Source organism: Pteropus vampyrus, unplaced genomic scaffold, assembly GCF_000151845.1.
Source record: "Pteropus vampyrus isolate Shadow unplaced genomic scaffold, Pvam_2.0 Scaffold534, whole genome shotgun sequence".
In the NCBI taxonomy this organism is placed as follows: domain Eukaryota; kingdom Metazoa; phylum Chordata; class Mammalia; order Chiroptera; family Pteropodidae; genus Pteropus; species Pteropus vampyrus.
Window position 1 is genome coordinate 88,386 of NW_011889315.1, and position 20,600 is coordinate 108,985.

Below are 20,600 nucleotides of genomic sequence, written 5' to 3' on the forward strand. Positions count from 1 at the left end.
TAGCCACTACTATCCTTCTGACACATCTTTCCCATTCACCCCCTCCTCCTCGTCTGTCCTTTTACATGCTCATTGCACACTCTTCTCCATCAAAGTTAATCCTCACAGACAACTGCTCACTCTTTGTATCTAAAGCTCCTTACATATTCCTCTCCCGTATACTCCAAACTCCTCCGACCCCCCTCTGACGCTCTGTGCTCACTCCTGTGCATACCACACCCCTCTGCACGTTTCTTCCACTCTCACCCCTCGCTTTAGGAAGGCCGTTTCATAGTCATCGCACACTCCTCGAACATACTCATCGGTCGTTTGTCCCAGAAGCCTCACGGTCCTGGCACGTTCTCTGTGCGTGCTTCACGCGCCCATCCTCCACTGCGTGCATTCTCTCCCCTACTCCCGTTTTTCCACACCCTGGGTCTCCCTCCATGCGCAGTCGTCACACATATCACACACCCCCACAGTACTTGAGATTCGCTCACGCCCGCCCCGCGCCCATCCAGCCCATCTTGCATACTCTTAACCCATCCCCCATGAGTCTTTCGCGCCCATCTCACACCCCTTCCACACTCATCACATCCTGCTCGAGTGTGCATTCCACTCTTACCTCACCTCACCCATCCTACGAGTCCCACGCTCCTCCTTTAATGCTTATTCGTATCACAGTGAGCCCTGCCCTGCCCTGCCCAGTCTCCCTAGATATATCAATGTACCCATCACAGGCCTCCTCAAATATATCCACATCTGCCTCCCCTCAACGTTACCCCCTTGGGTCCCAAGGAGCTAGACTCAGGGCCTCAGCATGACCTGTCCCCTATGCCCCTGACAGTGAGTGAACCCCCAGCCCCCGCCTTCTCATGGCCCTGGTGGTATGTACTGCTGGGAGCCGTTGTGGCCGCCGCCTGCGTCTTCATCTTGACTCTGTTCCTCGTCCACCGGCGGAAGAAGGAAACCCGCTATGGGTGAGTTGGACCTCCATGGGTAGGGAGGCTAAGGTGGACTGAGATGAAGAGGCTGGAGGTGGGCAGACCAGGAGGAGGCTGGTGCGGGAGGAGAGGTGGCCGAGTATTGGAATGGGGGCGAGGGTCTGGGGAATGAACGGAAGGCAGAAGGCAGCAGTACAAGACATGCTCAACAAGGTCTGGAGCAGACAGCAGGCAGGGCTTGGGGATGGGATGGTGCTCGCTTTTACTGCTGGCAAAGGGAGGGGGTTCCACAGGGTTCTGCCCTGCCCTCACCTCCTCCCCATTTTCCCCAGAGAGGTGTTTGAACCAACAGTGGAGAGGGGTGAGCTGGTGGTCAGATACCGCGTTCGCAAATCCTACAGTCGCCGGACCACTGAAGCCACCTGTAAGTGAACCAACCCTATGCCTCCCTGCCCTGGTTTGAGGATAATGAGTTTGAAGATTTAGGCTTCTATAGATGCGTGAACCAAAAGTTTCTGAGGGCCTTGGAATACTAGTATGTTAGAACCACAGATCCAAGAAACAATGGAATTGTGGAACCACACAGAACTTTAGAATAATAGAATCTTAGACACAGTAAATCTTAGAAAAGCAAATCTCAGAGCCATAGGATCTTAGAGCAACGTGGTGGTGGTGGTAGTGGTGGTGATGGTGATGATGATGAGATGATTATGATGCTGATAATGACAGCTAACCCTAGCACTTCTTATACGACAGGCGCTGTTCTAACTGCTATACACATGTCGCTTTATTTAATCTTTACAATAACCCAGTGAAGTAGGTGCATTATCTCCCCCACTTCACGGAAGAGAAAGCTGTGGCATATAGTGGTGAAGTAACTTGCTCAAGACCCCACAGCCTGCCAGTCGGAGAGCTGAGATTCAAACCCAGGCAGTTTCACCCTGACGTCCATCCATCCTCTTAACTGTGTCTTGGAATTATAGAATGGTAGAGAAAAAAACCTATTGAGCTGCTCGCTTATCATTTGTGCAGATTATACTTCAACGAAAAGCTAAGGAATATATTTAACAACCGGTATGGCAGGATGCTGACCAGTCGGGGTGCAAAGTTATGTGCTGAGCTCTAACCTTTCAGCTGCTGCTCTGGAGGAAGGTCCAGGGACTCCAGAGGAGGAGCTAAGCTAGGGGTGGGGGGTGCTCAGGGCAGTAGCTATTTCTGAAATGAATGTAAGAGTATTTCAATAGTTTAACAATGGTTATAAGCTTTATGGAGAGTGTCTGTCGCCTGAATGTCCGCTCAGCTCCGTGGCTCTGTTCACGCCCACCCCCCATGCAGTAAACAGCCTGGGCATCAGTGAGGAGCTGAAGGAAAAGCTACGGGATATGATTTTGGCCTAAAAAAATTATAGGCTTGGTACCATAAACCCTTAGGATCTTGAAAATCATAGAATCTTCGAACTGTAGACTGTCCTTTAGAGCAGCGGTCCCCGACCTTTGTGGCACCAGGGACCGGTGAGAATCTAACGCCTGATGATCTGAGGTGGAGCTGTGGCGGTGATGCTGGCGCTGGGGAGCGGCTGCAAACAGAGATGAAGCTTTGCTTGCTCACCTGCTGCTCACCTCCTGCTGTGCGGCCTCGTTCCTAGCAGGCCAGGGACTGGTACTGGTCCATGGCCTGGGGATTGGGGACCCCTGTATTAGAGGATTATAGAGTTATGAAGGGTCCCAGCTAAGGAGGAACATCAGAAGTCACCCAGTCAAATCTCTTCATCTTTCCAGTTGGGTAAACTTAAATCCAGAAGGAAAAAGAACAGAGTTAGGTCTCTTCTTAGCCCACAGTGAGCAGGCTGCCAGGCCCCAGGGAGATAATGGAAAGGGCTGGGAAAGACATTTATTTAAGAGGAGAAGGAAGAGGAAGCGAGGAGGTCACAGTGACCTAACGGAATAGCATGCAGCACCAGTTCGCAAAGTGTGATCCAGTCCCTGGGGGTCCCCGAGGCCTTTGCAGGGGGCCCGTGAGGTCAAAACTCTTCTCGTCATAATACCAAGACGCTCGTTGCTCTTTTGCACTCTCATTCTCTCATACGCGTTCCGTGGAGTTTTCCAGAAGCTCCCTAATGTATGATGATGTCATCACTCTGTTGGTTGATGGATCACGTGCTCATGTATTCTTTATTTTTTGTTTTTTTAAGTGAGGCAACCTTTGGTTGACCTCACAGATTGCAAGGACCTTGTCAGCTTACAATTCCTTATTTTTTATTTTTTACGCCTACAGCACCTGGTCTTCCTAAGTGGTCTCCAATCCAAGTACTAACCAGGCCCGACCCTGCTTAGCTTCTGAGATTAGATGGGATCGGGCTTGTTCAGGGCGGCATGGCCGTAGACTGTGTATTCTTGTGTTTTAAAAATCTATTCGTTTTAACTTTGAATACAGTAAATGTCAATATATGTATAACCTACATAAATGAAAGCTCTCTGCAGCCCTCCATAAGTTTAAGAAGGTAAAGGGGGCCTGAAGCCAATGAGTTTGAGAACTGTTCTTACACAGCAATGAAAACGAAGAAATTACAACTACACACAACTACACTGTCTCACAGGCATTACGATGAGTGAAAAAAGCCAGACACAAAAGAGAACGTAATGTGTGATTCCGTGTTTACAAACGGAGAAGGCTAATCTGTGGTGAGAGAGGTCAGGAAAACGACCCCCGAGAGGGCAGGTCATGGTCCATTCTCAGTCCGGGCACTAGCTACACTGTTGGGTTTGGTTTGTGAAAACCCACTGAGCTGCTCACTTATAATTTGTGCAGAATATACTTCAATGAAAAGCTAAGGAATATATTTAACAACCGGTATGGCAGGATGCTGACCAATTGGGGAGCAAAGTTATGTGCTGAGCTCTAACCTTTCAGCTGCTGCGCTGGGGGAAGGTCCAGGGACTCCAGAGGAGGAGGCAGGCTAGGGGTGGGGGGTGCTCAGGGCAGTAGCTATTTCTGAATGAATGTAAGAGTATTTCAGTAGTTTAACGACAGGGATAAGCTTTATGGAGAGTGTCTGTCGCCTGAATGTCCGCTCAGCTCCGTGGCTCTGTTCACGCCCACCTCCCATGCAGTGAACAGCCTGGGCATCAGTGAGGAGCTGAAGGAGAAGCTGCGGGACGTGATGGTGGACCGGCATAAGGTGGCCTTGGGGAAGACCCTGGGAGAAGGTGAGCCTCCGCAGCGCATGCGCATGTGCGCACACACGCACCCCTGCGCCCTGACGTCCTTCACTTCCCCGCCCCACGCAACCTCAAGAAACCAGTCCCCACGGGGCCCCCCCGATGTCCACGTCTCCCTCTGGTTCCCCACAGGAGAGTTCGGAGCAGTGATGGAGGGCCAGCTCAACCAGGACGACTCCATCCTCAAGGTGGCTGTGAAGACGATGAAGAGTGAGTCTGCGCAGGCACGTGCACACGTGTGGGACCCCTTCCCCCGGGCACGCACGTATTAACTCATTTCATCCTCTCAGATTTACCCCATCCTGTGGCCCCAGGCCCCTGCCCCATGCCACCAAGGAAGCAGAAGTGCAGAAAAGTTAACAGCAAATTAGCCTCACACTACAGGACCCCAGTGTTTCCAGGCAGGAAACGGAGTCCCTGCTAGGTACTTCGACAGAAGGAATTTAGTATGGGGAGATTAGTACGAAGGGGTAGGAAGGCCTGGAGGAACTCCGGGGCCCAGCGAGGCGACCTGCAGATGAGCAGCAGTGCGTCACGTGCACCCCCACGGCCTGGTACTGGTCCCGGCAGAGGAAGGAAATGGTGTTACCAGAGCCCACAGCCAGGGACGCCCGGCAGGATTTGGGAATCACAGAATTCGGGGAAACCTTGTGAGAGCTTGAAACACAACAGAGACATAGTCACACCGAGGCCATACTGGAAGCAGAAATAGAGAGAGTGAAATAACCCGGGTGCTCCCCTCCTCCTCCCACCTGCCAATCTCCCATCAGTGCTTCCCACTGGCAAACTCCCATAAGAATCCAGTAGGGAAGGGAGCCTGGGAAATGTAGTTTTTAGGCGCCAGCCCCACGCGATACATAGCAGAACGGGAAAGGTCTGGAATGAGGTACACCTGGCTTTATCATCGATCAGCTGTGTGATCTCATTCCTCTCTGAGCTGCCCAGTCCTCATGTGGAAAAAGGATCATAATGTCTCTACCTCCTAGGGTGTTGTGAGGTAAAGCGCTTAATGCCTGGGCTGGCACGTAGTACGTGCAGTTGAGGTGGACTGTGCCTATATTATTTACATCATCAGAGAAGGTGGGAGCTGGTCCAGGGTCACACAGCACAGGAAGTCCAGGGCAGGAAGTCCTTTCCACACAGGGAAGAAGCACAGAGGGTCAGGCTGAGGCTAGAGGTAAGGTAGGAATGATCCTTTCTGAATCACAGGGCCTAGAAGCTTGGGTTATGGAGTCATCACTCACTCACTCACTCACCCACTCACTCGCTCACTCATTCATTCGTTATTGAGCTCCTCCTATGTACCAGGTTATGTTCTTGACTTGAATGTGAATCCCGGCTGTGTGACCTTGCACAAGTCACTTTGCCTTGATGAGCCAGTGTGTCCTGAGCTGTAAAAATGGGAATAATCATATGGATGGATCCCCAAGGCTATTGGAGATGCACTGGGATGCAGCCTGGAGTGGTTCGCACACATGGACCCAGAGGCAGAGCGCCTGGCTTTGAACTCTGCCTATTCCACTTGCAAGCTGTGTGTGCCCTCAGGCATGTTCCTTAACCATGTGTGGCTTGGTTTCCCCATCTTTAAAACATCTTTAGCACCTACAAGGATTAAATGAGTTAATATATGTCCAGTGCTGCGTACAGCGCCTGGCACTTACTAATCACGTTTGATGATGGTGACGATGGTGTGAAGGGGGAGGAGGAGTCCTCCCTCCTCATCCCTCCCCTCCTCCTCACCCACCTTCCTCTCGCCCCCAAGTTGCCATCTGCACAAGGTCGGAGCTGGAGGATTTTCTGAGCGAAGCTGTCTGCATGAAGGAATTCGACCACCCCAACGTCATGAGGCTCATCGGTGAGGGGGGGTGCAGATTTAGGGAGTCTATAGGCTCGTGAAGACCCCTCCCTGTGGCACTGGGAAGGTGGAACCTCCAGGTTCCTTGTCACCCCCTCTCTCAGAGCCAGCAAGCTCTCCCCTCCTTCTCTCCCTCAGTTTGGAATGTGACTTCTGACCTTTTCCAGAAATAGCTGAGGTCCCTAGGAGGGCTGGGGAAAAATTCCTGGGAACAGTGCTGGAAATGGCTTCTCTGAAGCTTGGTCCTTGCCACCCCACACGACAATTGGGAGGCCAGATTTGATGGGGAGGGAGAGACACATCTGGAGGAGGGGGCGGCTTCCCCTTCTGTCCACCTGGAGTGACAGGGCTGCCCGGGGGGCTCAGGCGTCTGTTTCCAGGGATCTGAACGAGAGGGTTTCCCAGCACCTGTGGTCATCTTACCGTTCATGAAACATGGAGACCTGCACAGCTTCCTTCTCTATTCCCGGCTCGGGGACCAGCCGGTGGTGAGAGCATTTAATCATCTGGTCTACAAGTATTAATTGAGCACCTACCAGGTACTCAGCCCTGCTCAAACACTGCGAAGACCATGGTCACTAAGAACTTGCTCTCATGGAGCTGTCTTCCATTGGGGGGACCAGGCAATAAACAAGTTAAATAAATAAGCAAGATAATTTGAGTGCTAGGAAGGAAATAGAGTAGGATGAATGATAGGAGGCCAGGCATTCAGTTTCGATGGACAAGGCCTCACCGAGGAGGTGACCTCGAAGGAGCTACCTGGCAGGAGATGGGGAGACCTGGGAGGAAACAGTCCTGGCAGAAGGAACAACATGGGCAAAGGCTTAGAGGTGGGAACAAGCATGATCATTTGAAGACCAGAAAGGAAGCCTCTGGCTGGAGCGTATGTCGAGAGCAAGAACAGTAGAAGATCAAATCGGAGAGAAGACAGGAAGGAATATATAGGACCTTATTGGAAAGGGGTCGGATTTAATTCTTGAGCCGTGGGCAGGCATTGCAAGGCAGAGCAAGGCACACATAGGATGGGAAAGAGGGAGGAGGGATGGATCTCGGGGACTCTGCTGACCTCTACTCCCTCCTGCCCTGGCCTCCCAGTTCCTGCCCACTCAGATGCTGGTGAAGTTCATGGCAGACATTGCCAGTGGCATGGAGTACCTGAGTACCAAGAGATTCATACACCGGGACCTGGCTGCCAGGAACTGCATGTGAGTGTTGGGCTTTCCAGAGACCATGTCCCCTCTTCGGGGAATAACTTCCCTCCTTCTGAAGATGAAAGAGGAGGCTAGACACACACACATACACCCCTCAGGCAGGTCAAAACTCAGGACTGGGATAGAGAGGTCACCAAGGGGAGTGGGAAGGTCCCTGGAGGAAGTGAGCCTTGAACTGAGATCCTAAAGGAGTATTAGGATGTGGGGAGAGAAGAGGCAAGGGGGCAGACTAAGTAAGCAACATGAGGTAAGCAAAAGGGCAGAGCCGACTGATCTCTGTCCCCCTCCGTGCCGAATGTCTGGCCTAGGGCTGTCTTGGGAAGGGGCTGCATTGGATGAGGAGATCAGACCGCCCCACTAATGGGCAAGCAAAAAATAGGCCAGAACCAGGCCTACGGTGAGGGCAGGCTGTGCGTACGTGTGTGTGTGTGTGTGTAAACACAGGCTTAGAATATTAGTCCCGTTACAATGTTGGACTCACAGCTGGAGAACCAGAGAATCTTCTACAGGATGCTTAAATGTTCACGGCTCTTGGGAATATGGAAATGTATTTACTCCTCCAACTTTTTATTTTCAACAATTCCAGTCCTAGAGAAAAGTTGAAAGAATTGCATAATGAACACCCATGTATACCCTCCTTGTTGAGATTCTGCCACATGTCTGCCCTCTTCTCTTTCTCCCCTCGGCAATTTGAAAGTAAGTTGCCAAGATAGTGACACTTCACCCCTAAATCTTCAGTAGGTATCTCCTAAGGATAAGGACTTATGCCTAAATAATCATAATTCTGTTATCACACCCCAAAAAATGATTAACAATAACTCCATAACATAACCTAATCCATATTCATATTCTTCCACTGTCCTCCAAAATGTCTTTTAGGGTTATTTTTACCCTGAACCAGGATCTATTCAAGGTCCCAATATTGCATTTGGTTGTTATGCCCCTCTGGTCTCTTTTAATCTAGAATAGTCTCCCCGTCACCACCTTTTTATATTTTATGGCATATTCTTTTGGAAGAGACCTGGCCAGTTGTCTTGCAGTAAGTCCTGTATATGTGTCTATTTCCTTGTGGTGCCGTTTGCTCGTTCTTCTGTTCCCTGTCTTTCCTGTTAACGAGAAAGTAGACCTAAAGGCTTGGACAGACCAGTCAAAATGGAAACTCGTTTATTTCTTAATTTGGGATGATCCTGGTCAAGTCCCCAGTATAACAATGACACTGGAAATCAGAGTAGAAAGCAACTATCATGCCCTCGTTGCTTTTTCGATAAGCGAAAATACTGAAATACTTCCTTACCAAGTTGGCAATTGCCCACCACCGCAAGACTGCCATGAGCTCCACAGCCACCAGCCTAGATGCCTGAGCATCGGCCCTCCCCATCCCCCTTCCATGACCCTCTGGACTTCTCCAGGACCCAGGAGTTAAAGTTTAACTCCTAGCATAGCAGGGGTCTCCATGGCCTCTGCCGATTGGTTACGGCCCAAGCCCATCGCCCTGGCTGGAAATCATCAATTCTTAAAAAAACAGAACCCCAGAAACCCAGACAGAAGCATCAGGGAGTCTTCTATTTCTGTAAAGCACAAAAAAGCAGCAAAAGTAATCCACACCATTAGAAGTGAAGATCGGAGAAGTCCTTGGAGGGCTAGTTATAGGAAGGGAGGACTGGTAATGTGTTTCTTTCTTTTTCGTACTTAAAAAAATCGATGTGCACAACTGAGCTGTTTGCACTGAATAAAGTTTCCTTCCAAAAAAAAATTGACGTATATTTTACATACACTAAAATATGCACATCTTAATGAATGGGTGCAGCTTAATGAATGTTTACATGTCTATAGACCCATGTAAACAACGGCCACTGGCTCAACAGAAAGCACATTTCTGGGCCCCTGCCAGCTCCCTAATACCCTTCCCAGTTGCTGCCCCAAGGGATGGATACGAGGCATAACCACTCTTCTGGACTTCTGTCACCTGTTCTTAAATGACTTATAAATGGAATCGTGCAGTTTGTACTCCTTTGTGTCTGGCTTCTTTCGCTCAGCATGACGTTTTTTAGGTTAGTCCATATCGTGTGTGCATTGGTAATTTTGTTCTTTTTCTTTACTGTGCGATATTCCTTATATGATGTCCCACGATGTTCTGTTTCTTGATCTGGGTGCTGCTGGTTCCACAGGTGTGTTTGTGAAAATTCAGTGAGCTGCTCACTTACAGTTTGTGCAAGTTTCCGTATATGTGGTATACGTCAAGAAAACAGTTTTGTTTTGTTTTTAAATCGGAGAATCAAACCTAAGGAGCCTAAGAAGGACCTTAGAATCTGGGGCAAGGAAAGGAGACCGATCCCTACCCTCGAGCAGGACAGCCAGAGCTGGGAGGTGGAGATGCGCCTGAGAGTGAGGGCAGGCTTCCTGGTGGAGGGGGCCAGTGCCGTCACCCTGTTCCTCTCCCCAACCCGGGCAGGCTGAACGAGAACATGTCTGTCTGTGTGGCGGACTTTGGGCTCTCCAAGAAGATCTACAACGGGGACTACTACCGCCAGGGCCGCATCGCCAAGATGCCCGTCAAGTGGATCGCTATAGAGAGCCTGGCCGACCGCGTCTACACCAGCAAGAGCGATGTGGTACGTGCGCCCATAATGGGCACGGGGACCGGCGGTAGGGCGTGGCCTAATCAGCTCGCGGTGCACCTGGGCGCGCAGGGGCCCGCCCACGTCCGGGATGTGGCGGGAGACTGTGAACCCGGGTATGGTCACACTCGAAATAGGTACAGGCTCACGTGTGCAGGGTGGTAGGTTCTAAGTGGGATGTGTGGACAGTTCAGGTTAGGAGAGACAGCGATATGTAGACATGTACATAGCCAGGTCACGGAGGGCGATACGCGAGACCATGTGTCCGTTAAGTGTGTAAATGTGTGCATAGGTGAGCATGTCTGTGTGCGCATGAAAGTTACCTCTGAGTGTATACCTGTGCCAGAGTGGTTCTGTGAATAGCTACGATGCACCCACAAAGACAGCTATGTATGCATGTACATAAATGTGCCTGTACCTGTGACCTGTGTGTGGGCGGTGTCTCTGTGCTGGGGACACCCTCTAATTAGCTCCCCTCTGCCCTGCCACAGTGGTCCTTCGGGGTGACCATGTGGGAGATTGCCACACGGGGCCAAACCCCATATCCAGGAGTGGAGAACAGCGAGATTTACGACTACCTGCGCCAGGGGAATCGCCTGAAGCAGCCGGTGGACTGTCTGGACGGGCTGTGAGGACCCTAGGAACCCCCACCCAGCCCCAGACTTCACTCCCGAACCCGGAGCAGCCCACACTGGCCCTGACGTTTGCAGGACCCTGTAAAACCTGCACAGACTCCCTCAGACTGTTGGGAAGGCCACTTGCCCCCTCACCGACACTCTCTGCAAGACCACTACTAGTCCACGGGGTCAATTAGCAAAAGGCTCTCTTTTTTCCTTTGCCTTGTGTGTGGAGTGCAGGCTAGATCGTTCCCTTCGGCCAGGTGTTCATGGGCAGTAAATAGCTGTACCACCTTACCTGGCAGCCCTGCCTCTGAGAGCCCCACTCTCCCCAAATTCTAATCCATCCCAGACTCCCGAGCACCCACACATCCCCCAGATGCCCTTCAGCACCCAGAACCCTCTGCAAAACCCTCCAGGTTATTATATTGAGCTTCTCCAGACTCTCAGTTCTCTTCTGAGATGTTCTTGGGCTCCTTTAGGACAGTGCTTATCAGACTGTGTCATCTGTTGGCACCCAGAAGAGCAGAACATTTATCCAGCACTTGGGGAGGGGGGGAAAGGAAGATGTTGCTCAGGTCAGGAGGGGACAGCCTGGGGTTGCATACTCCTCAGGTCCTCCTTGGTGCTTTAAAAGCTAAGGGGAGTAAAAAAAAAAAAAAATAGCTAATGCTTCTAAGAACTTACCAGAAGGCACTGTTTTAGCTGCTTTGCATATATTATTAATTCATTTGGTTCTTACCATGGTCATGTGAGGTGGGTTGATACCATTATTATTCCCATTTGTAGATGAGGAAACTGAGGCCCACAGAGAGGGTAAGTCACTTGCCAAACGCTGCATAATGGGTGTATTAGTTAACTATACCCCCAAGTCCAGTACCTTAAAACCACAAGAATGTATCACCTCACACAGTTTCTGAAGGTCAGCAGTCCGGGAACAGCTTAGCAGGGTGATTCTGAATCAGGGTTTCTAATGAGGTTACAGTCAAGATGGGGCTGCAGCCATCTGAAGATTGGGAAGAGAAGATCGTTTTCAAGGTAGCTCACTTGCATGGCTGCGGTGGAGGAGGCCTCAGTTCCTTGCTCTGTGGACCCCATCCTGGCCTACCCCACAGGAGCACTGCAAGAGGAAAAGCAAAGACGTAGCCACAGTGCCTTTTACAGGCTAGCGTCACAATGCCTTTTAAAGGCTAGTGTCACATTACAGACGTTACATTCACAGGGACTGCTGCTGAGTTGGAATCGAGTCACTAGATCCAGCCTGCAGTCAAGGGGAGAGAAATTAGGCTTCATCTTTTGAAGGGAGGAATGTCAAAGAATTTGCACACATATTTTAAACCAACACAGCTTGCAGGGTTCGATGCCAGAGTCTGTTCTGGGGAGACACACCGGAAAGCTCTGCTCTAGCAAACCATCACCAGAATACTACCCCATACTCAAAGGGATGTCCCAAGATGCTTTCCAGCTCCCGAGCATCCTAGAAACCCCTCAGAAACTCTTGAGGATTCCCTAATCCCCACAGATGCCCCCAAACTGCTATAGTTACCTCCAGTCCCATGAAATGTCCCCCAGTCCCGAGTGTCCTAAATTGCCCCCAAACTCCCAGAACAATCCCCTTCTAAGCCCCTGCTCAATCTCCCATCCCCTACTTTGCTGTCCTAGGTACGCGCTGATGTCCCGGTGCTGGGAGCTGAACCCCCAGGACCGGCCGAGTTTCGCAGAGCTGCGTGAAGATCTGGAGAACGCTCTGAAGGCCCTGCCCCCTGTCCAGGAGCCCGATGAAATCCTCTATGTCAACATGGATGAGGGTGGGAGTCGTGCCGAACCCCTTGGAGCTGCTGGAGGAGCTGACCCCCCACCACAGCCTGAGTCTAAGGATTCCTGCAGCTGCCTCACTGCGGCCGAGGTCCATCCTGCTGGACGCTATGTCCTCTGCCCTTCTACAGCCCCCGGCCCCACACTGCCTGCTGACAGGGGCTCCCCAACACCCCCAGGGCAGGAGGATGGAGCCTGAGACAACCCTCCACCCCAGGACTCCCTCTCAGGACCCAAGCTAGGCACTGCCACTGGGGGACAACCCCCCCCACCACCACTCCTTCCCCATTCCAGGCCTTACCCCTAACCACAGCCCTCTCTTCCTACCTGTTCCATTTCCATCCCACACAGATCCTCTCCCTTTCCACCCCGTAGTGTCCCCTTGTGTACCAGAAAGGGGTTGGTCTGCAATCTCTAAGGGTCCTCCTAGGTCTAACATTCCAAGATTCTGGATTCTAAGGTTTAAAGAATCTAGATTCAAAGGTTCTAGGTTTTAAAGATGCTATGAGTCTTTGGCTCTAAGGACCTGAAATTCCAAAGTCTCTAATTCTAAAGTGCTAAGGTTCTAGAGATGGAAGTTCTAAGGCCTGTATTCTAAAACTCTGAGATTCTATGGCTCTAGATTTTTCTGGTTTTAAGGTTCTTGATAAAGCCTGTAAGTTTTTAGTTTCTAAAGTTCTAAGACTCTAGGTCTAGGATCTAAGACTCTGATTTTAGATTTTATTTTCCTTAGTCTATGAGATTCTTGATTCTAAAATCCTACAATTCTAGACATGGAGGTTTTAAGGCCTAAAAATTGATGTTCCTATCCTCTTAGAGTACAAGAGTCTAGATCATAAGGCTTCAAAATTTCGTCTCAAGTTCTAAGATTCTGATGGTCAATTATAGGCTCTAAGGTTTTAAGTTCCTCAAAGCTCTTATTATAAGATTCTGGATCCTAAAGGTCTAAGATTCTAGAATCTTCAATTCAAAAGTTCAAGAATCTACAGAGGGAGGTTCTAAGGTCTAATGTTCTAAGATGCGATATTCTAAGACTTAGTCTAAGAACCTAGATTCTGTGTCTCAGATTTGAGATATATGCTTCAAGAGTCTAGATTATTAAACTCTAAGATTCCAATGCTGTTCTGTTCTATGTTCCGAGATACTTTAGGTTCTATTGGTCCAAGATTCTGGATCCTCAGCATCCAATGTATAAGACTCTACAGTTAGTTGTGACTAACTAGATACCAAAGTTCTAATTATTTCTAATGTTGGACGCCTTTAGGTTCTACGCTGCATTCTGACTTCCTAGGATTTTAATTAGGGATCCAAGAATCCACAATATTAAATCTTAAGATTCTAGACACCGTAGTTTTAAGATTCAAAAGGTCTACAGGTCTAGAATTCCAAGGTACAATTCGAGGTTCTAACCTTATAGTATTCTTCTGTGTGACCCTCTTATTCTTAGCCACCTCTGCTTCCTGCTCCCCTCGTGTGCCCCACTTCAAGCCCGTGCAATGCATTAGGGATGCCTCTTTTCCCCAGGGACAATATTCCTCTTTTTGGGCCATGCTGCCCCTATGAGCCAGTCCCTCTTGTCCTCTGTACAGAGTGAAGACTCTGGCGCCTCCAGAGGGGCTCAGATCACATTAAACTTTGTAACCATGCTTCTGTCTATTGTCTTCTCTCAGAAGTCATGTGGTCCCTCTCCCTGGCAACTCAGTTTTCCCCATTCATAAAAAGAAGGGCTTGGTGGGGTCTAGGAGTTTTCCCCTCACTCAAGAGGGTAGAAATGAACATACACATAGACAAAAAGACATGCAAGCAAAGAAATGCAGACTCTCTGAAACTCCTAGTGAGAAACAGGCACACAGATACTCATAAGTTCACACAGAGATATCCACGCCTCAAAGACACACGAATTAACGGACATACTCAGGCACACCTGGTCACAAATACAGACACAAATTCAGACACAGTAACAGATACACAGAAAATTACAGATACAGTCGTCAGGTAAGATAATCCTTACCTGCTCCTTCTTTGGAGGGAAGATTAGAGCATGATGATTGGAGAAAAAAAATTACAGATACAAATATATGCACAGGCAGATACCAGAAATAGAAAGAAACTAGAGTAACAGATACACGAAGAGTAAAGCGATACAAATACTCAGAGACATACGGAGTACAACAGGTACTCACAGACCTAAACGTTCAGATTCATATAGAAACACAGGCACAGAAAACCGCCAATAATCACTGGCTCACAAAGGAACTCCTGCCAAGACGACACTGTGTTTTGCACGCATCGCGGGGCACACGTTTCTGGGTGTGTCCTGCAGCAGATGGAGGACCCCTTGGCAGCGCCCGGACGCCCTCCGGTGGCGGCTCTTGAGAACCCAGAACAGTTCAATCCCGGCCACAAACTTTTAAAAAATAAATCGTTGTGGGAAGCTGGGAGGAGAAAGGAAGTCGGACGTGGGCGAGGGGCGGGGTGTCTGGACTGGAACCTCCGGGCCCACGTGAGTGTCTGTCCCGCTTCTGAGTGGGTGCTGTGTATCTAGGTTGCCGTAGTGTAAGCTCGTAGTGTAACTGCCCAGTGTGTCTTTATCATTTGATGCAGCTTGCCCGTGCGGACCTTAGCGGACGCATCTGCATTGCAGTTCGGTGTATTATCCCCTGAATTGATGCATCTGATACGACCTCACGGTCATTTATTTATCTGTGTCGTGTGTGCCTTTGTCTAAGTAGAGGGTGTGTGTAGGCTTTTATGGATTTAAGGTAAGGCTGAATGGGCAGCCGGCGTTTGCATTGTGTATCTCTGTTGTGTATCTTACAGACGTTTTGTGTCTTTTGAGTTAGAGGCGAGAGGTGGTGCAGCGTTAGACACTGCGAAACTGTGGCGTTTGTATTTAGTGGCGTGAGGCTTAGCTACGGACCCTTGTGTTTGAGCTTATCAGTACAGACGCCAAATAGCCAGATCTACTGAACAGCAATTTAGAGGATTTGTGGTAGAGATCCGCGAACTTCTGGAGGTCTTCCCCGAGGGGAAGGCCCTATGGTCGCGTGCAAAGCGCCCATTCCACGTAAAATACCAACCATAGAGAAAGACAGCAGGGAAGCTAGGATCGTGGAAAAGAGTCTCCCTATCAGATGTTCTATTAAGGGAAGAGGGTGCGATTTCTTTAACGACTTTTCTCCCGTTGTTAGTCTAGCCTCTATTTTCAAACCTTCAGGACTCTCTGAAGTCAAAGGGTTGCTTTTCATAAAGGCAACTGAGTTTCTTCCAGATTAAGAATAATTCATTTATTAATCTCTATTTCTATACCTCCCTCCACAGCAAAATTTGTGAGCCGGTCCGCTGAAGAATGGCCAATCTGGTTAGTCTTTCCTAAAGCGATCCAACTGTCCGAGCTTTAGTGAGATAAGACAATAACTGCGATTGGTGAGCAGATTGTTTTGAAACCGCCCTAACGGCAAGGGGCGGGGCTTTCGTGAATTCACCTCTTTCCGGTTTCTTAAAGGCAATAGGGAAGGGGGAGGTGTCTGCCGACCCTCCGTTTGATTGGTTCTGGCGGACTCCTCTAGGGGCGAGAGATCTAGACCCATCAGAATATGTGTTACTGAGACACTAGCTTGATGAAGGGGCTGCGCAGGAAAGGCCGTGGGGCACGCTCTTTCCGAAAGCTCATCGCTGATTGGCCCAAGTCCTTACTCCCTTTCCCTCATTTGACCCTACGGGAGCGAGGGCACGGGCGCTACCCAATCACTATGCGCGCCGCCTCCCGTCTTTTCCCGCCCTCCGCTCAGGCCGCGGCATCGACGTAGGCCAACGCTTCCTCCCGGGCGCTCCTGAGCCCTTTCGTTGCCGTTTTTTTGAAAGCCGCTGTCTGATTGGCTCAGTCTCCGGGCCCGCGCCCGTTGCCCCCATACAGTGGCCAATTGGCACCTATGTTGCATCGCAAGAAACCGCGGAAGTGGGGGAGGCGGCGGCGGCGGCCATTTTGAGCTGCTGCCGCCATTGGAGTGGGCCCCCCCCCTTTCCCCCTTCGCCTCCTGACAGGAAAGGTTTAAGGGGGACAGAGCCCTGGGAGGCCGGGCCAGGCTCGGGGGCCGCCCCGGGGGCCCGGGCCATGGATGTGCGCCGTCTGAAGGTGAACGAACTTCGCGAGGAGCTGCAGCGCCGCGGCCTGGACACTCGCGGCCTCAAGGCCGAGCTTGCTGAGCGGCTGCAGGCGGCGCTGGAGGCCGAGGAGCCCGACGACGAGCGGGAGCTCGAGGCCGACGACGAACCGGGGCGACCCGGGCACAGCAACGAGGAGGTCGAGACCGAGGGGGGCTCCGAGCTGGAGGGGACCGCGCAGCCACCGCCGCCCGGGCTGCAGCCGCACCCGGAGCCCGGCGGCTACTCGGGGCCGGACGGACATTGTGAGAGTGCGCGGGGCGGGGACCGGGAAGCCCGGAGTCCGGGCCGAGGAAGGGCTGTGGGACGTGGGAATCCGGCGCCCGAGGTCGGGGAGACGGTCTGAGGATTGGGGGATCCCGCTACCCGCCGCTGAAAAGGATCTGGGGTGAAGGGCCTAGGGACGGCTGGAGGGTGGATCCTGGCATTCGGTACAGGGAAGATACTGAGAGTGGGGGCTCTCGGTTTCGGAGATGAGTAAAGTCCGGGGGAGGGGGGGAGGCGAGGATTCTGGAGCCTAGCATTCGGAGACCGGAAGCCGTGGTTTCTGGAGCTGGAGAGAGTCGGAAGAACAAGAGGTTTTCTATTCGGGGGCCGAGGAAGGTCTTGGAAAGGATGGTGATCCTAGAGTTTGGAGCTGAGTGGTCCTGGGGGCTGTGCTAGCTCAGCTTGCGGGCTGGGCGTTGGGAGCCTTGTTTTCAGGGCTCGGGAAGGAATCACCAGGTGTCCGGGGCCAGGAGAGTTTCGAGGATGGAGGATCCTGGAGTTTGCTGCTGGATGGAATAACGGGAAGTCTGATATATGCTACTGGGGTGGGTTGGTGAGATGGAGGTCCTGAGGTCTGGCTGGAGAGGGTCCGATGGACTGGATGCTCTGGTGTTTGGCTGGTGAGCATTTAGGGGATGTGGGTGACCACGTGATTGGACTGTGGGGGACCCACATCTGTCTGATGATGGCCTGAGGGACTGAGATCCAGGGCTGGAGACCGACCAACTTTGAGGCAGGGGCAATTTGGGCATTTGGGGCTGGAAAATCTGGGGACCTTCTTGTTGACTTCTAGAGCTGATATAGGAAACCTTGGTGTCCGGAGGCTGGCAAGGGAGGGAAGGATGTGTCACTGGACAACGGACCTAGAGGCCCAGATCTGGCAAGGCTCTGAGGACAGATAACTCAGTGGCTACTGCTGAATGGTCTTGGATGAACAATTTGGAGGACAGGGGTGGGTGGGATGGGGCAGATAACAAGTTGGTGGAGTTTGAAGTCAGTGGAGTATCTGGGGGACATAGGATCCTTGTGTCCAGCACAGGCGTGTGTAGCTGATCTAGCAAATATGGGGGAGGGGAGAGTGTGTAGGATGTGGAAGAAGAAAGAAAACCTGTAGACTGGGGGGGTGGTGTTTTCTGTGGCTAAGAGGGCTCCTTGGTCCCCAAAGCAGTTATTTGTGTGCCCAGGGTTTGGGGGGGGGGTGGACTCCAGAGGTAGCAGGGGAACCTCCATCATTCAGAAGGTATGACTCAGAATGAGGAGGGATAGGGTAGATCTGTAATTGTCTGACGAGTGGAGACCCTGGGATAGAAAGGGAGTAAATCAAATTAGAAAAGGGTGGCTTTCCAGCAGGACTGGGGAGTGGGGATCAGAGAGATTAAGGAGTAAATAGAGAGGACTCTGACATCCAGAACTTGTGGTATTTCTCTGAAAAAAGGGCACCCTGGGCCTTGGCCGAGGGAATGAGAACAAGGAGGTCAGGGAAAAGACAAGATTTGGGCTTGGCACTGGGTACTTAATTGTTCCTCAGAGATGGGATCTCCTGGAAGAGGGGCAAGTTGAGTGTAGATTCCGGGTGGAGGGTGGCCTGGGGGTTGTCCAGGACTCAGGTGCTGGGAACAGTACTTCCCCTGGCAGAGACCTGTGAAAGAAGGAGTAGCCCAGTGTGCAGGTCTAGGGCAGGAGAGACCCTGCCAGGAATGCCTAGGAAGAAGGGCCAGTGGCCAGAGGTGTGTCAGAGGAAAGTGAGATAGGTGCTTCAGAGCTCAGACTCCAGACTCTCAGACTTTTTTCAAATAAGGCTTCATAACTTGGGCAGGTCACTTCACCTCTGTGAGCCCTGGTTTCCTTGTGTGTACAATAGGGATAATACTAGTGCCCGCCTGGATTATAATGGATAAGATCACATGTATAAGGGGCTTAGCACTAGGCCTGCTTTTTTTTAGGAGTGGATGTTTTAGAGAGTGGAGAAGGACCCCAGAATCACAAGTTCTCTGGGCGAGGCTGCCTCTGTGGACACAGGAGAGAGTCTCAGGAAGATAGATGTGAGGCTTTGTGGAAAGAGCACTGTGCTTGGAGTCTGGGAGGAGTAGAATTGTTTGAAAGGGCTCCATATATTCCAGTTAAGGAAATAATCCATTTCTTTCTCTCTCCCCTACAACAAAATCCTTTGCGCCCCCTTCATGCCCCCTCCAACTCTTCCTTCATCTCCAGTAAACAGACCTGTCGCAAACTACATGATCTGTGACTTTCTTCCCTTTGGGCTGCACCTGCTTTGTGCCCAGACGTATTTGTCCTCTGAGAAAGGATCCAGTCGGTTAGCAAGTTGCAGAATAATCTCCTTCCCTGTGGTTCTGCCCCACTGGTCCTGGCACAGCCAGTAGTAGGTCCCTCGAGGCACTTGGCAGAGCTGGCCCCTGGGGTGGAGAGAGAGCCTACCTGCTGCTCATCCTAGGTTTCCCAACTTTGCAGGTTTGGCTGCAAGGTTCTTCCTGAGGGAGTTTGGGGTTTGGTACTCTGGTTTTAGTCCCACCTCTGAGAACCCCATGAATGTTTTCGTCATTCTCATCATTTATCTGTTACTTATCTGGGTTCCTGTCTTAGTTTTTGGTACTTCTTTGTAGCCCTTAACACAATCATAGTTTTGTATGTGTGAGCATTTGTTTAATACGGGTCTGTGTCACTAAACTGAAGGCTTCAGTAGGGGCAAGCTCATTCTAAGCTATATCCCAGGGTCTGATGTGTGGTATGTGCTCCATAAATAGTTAATGTTGTTATTCTCACCACCCTTCAGCTAAGTTCCTCCTGGACCCCCAAGACGCCTTCCTGAAACCCTTTCTACCTAACTCCAAATATTTCAGGGCTTATCCCTAATGAACCCGAAGGCCACTATTATCATGATTCCTATTTTCTTAACAATTCCTTTGCTTCTTCCCCCATTTCTTTCTTTAACTGAGATGATTACCCCTTATCTTTGCATGTATTGCAGGGTGGAAGAGAATCTCTAAGAGGGTTGGCTACGCAGGTGGGAATAGTGAATCGGGCTGGGCAGAGAACTGGTTTGTGCTCTAAACAATTTTAAAGGCTGTGCTCTGAAGGCAACTCCCTAAGCATTGCACCTTGCCAGAGAACACCTAGGCTGGTGGTTTTTTAACAGATACTCTTGGGAGTCCCCGGTATCTAGAGTCGCCCCCGCCCTGGAGAGGGGACTTGGAGAGATCAAGGTGGCCTCCTCTGATCCTCTTGTCTCCTCGCTTCAACCAGAGCAGTTCTGTTTCATTTGGTTTGCATATTGGGATTCTGTAAAACCCAATCACAGATCTCCAACCTTTTGAGGGGCAAGAGGGCATGTCCTCAGGGAGCTGGAGTGGCTGACTGCCCAAATAGGTTTCCATCTGAAGGTGTTATCACACCTTTTAACCTCTGGCAGACTGTTTCCAGTGGGGACGTCATTGTGTAACATAAAAAAGCCACCTCTCGTCCCAAGAAGGACCCTTCTGACTGGCCGTTTTTTGTTTTAAGATGTCATGGACAATATTACCAGGCAGAACCAATTCTATGAGACCCAGGTCATCAAACAAGAGAACGAGTCAGGCTATGAGAGGAGACCATTGGAGGTGGAGCAGCAGCAGGCCTATCGCCCAGGTAGGAAAGCACGCGGGGTACATCTCTTTTGAGGGAAATAGAATCTGTATGTGGCCCTTACCCTCTGCCTGGAGCCCATTTTCATCTTCCTCTTGGACAGTCCATTTGGGTTTTGTCACTCTGGCAAGGTTCTTTGGAAGGAAAGAACTTAGTCCCGCTCCCGGGTGTTGGGAGAGGGGAGTCTTCGTGGTATCTGTTTTCAGATGTTAGTGTCAGCACCCTGGAGAGTTTAGACCTAGAAGCCAATGTTTGGGTCTTATTTAGAATCTT

At 50.7% G+C, this 20,600-nt stretch overlaps 2 protein-coding genes, 1 non-coding gene and 1 pseudogene across 13 annotated transcripts in view; 3 read left to right on the forward strand and 1 right to left on the reverse strand.

The window, feature by feature from the left end:
* AXL (AXL receptor tyrosine kinase) overlaps positions 1-13,903 on the forward strand; it is a 29,103-nt gene extending 15,200 nt beyond the window's left edge. Inside the window, exons 10-19 of the mRNA XM_023525134.1 lie at positions 827-959; positions 1,256-1,347; positions 4,034-4,129; positions 4,274-4,351; positions 5,904-5,996; positions 6,363-6,484; positions 7,092-7,201; positions 9,660-9,819; positions 10,317-10,453; positions 12,105-13,903. Of these exons, the coding sequence (XP_023380902.1) occupies positions 827-959; positions 1,256-1,347; positions 4,034-4,129; positions 4,274-4,351; positions 5,904-5,996; positions 6,363-6,484; positions 7,092-7,201; positions 9,660-9,819; positions 10,317-10,453; positions 12,105-12,456 (1,373 nt within the window). The 3' untranslated portion in view covers positions 12,457-13,903. The remainder of the gene's footprint in view (positions 1-826; positions 960-1,255; positions 1,348-4,033; positions 4,130-4,273; positions 4,352-5,903; positions 5,997-6,362; positions 6,485-7,091; positions 7,202-9,659; positions 9,820-10,316; positions 10,454-12,104) is intronic.
* LOC111733165 lies at positions 3,189-3,307 on the reverse strand (annotated as a pseudogene).
* Positions 13,904-14,245: 342 nt separating the features above from the next.
* LOC111733164 lies at positions 14,246-14,349 on the forward strand. Its single transcript, XR_002777863.1, has one exon. It is a non-coding gene; the product is annotated as a U8 small nucleolar RNA (small nucleolar RNA).
* Positions 14,350-14,741: 392 nt separating this feature from the next.
* The window catches only part of HNRNPUL1 (heterogeneous nuclear ribonucleoprotein U like 1), a 32,683-nt gene continuing 26,824 nt past the window's right edge, over positions 14,742-20,600 (forward strand). The window contains exons 1-2 of one of the 11 annotated variants that reach the window (XM_023525148.1): positions 14,742-14,760; positions 20,208-20,330. In XM_023525148.1, coding sequence (XP_023380916.1) covers positions 20,213-20,330 — 118 coding nt within the window. In that variant the 5' untranslated portion in view covers positions 14,742-14,760; positions 20,208-20,212. The other 10 variants (XM_023525145.1, XM_011383624.2, XM_011383627.2 and 7 more) reach the window with 10 other exon arrangements.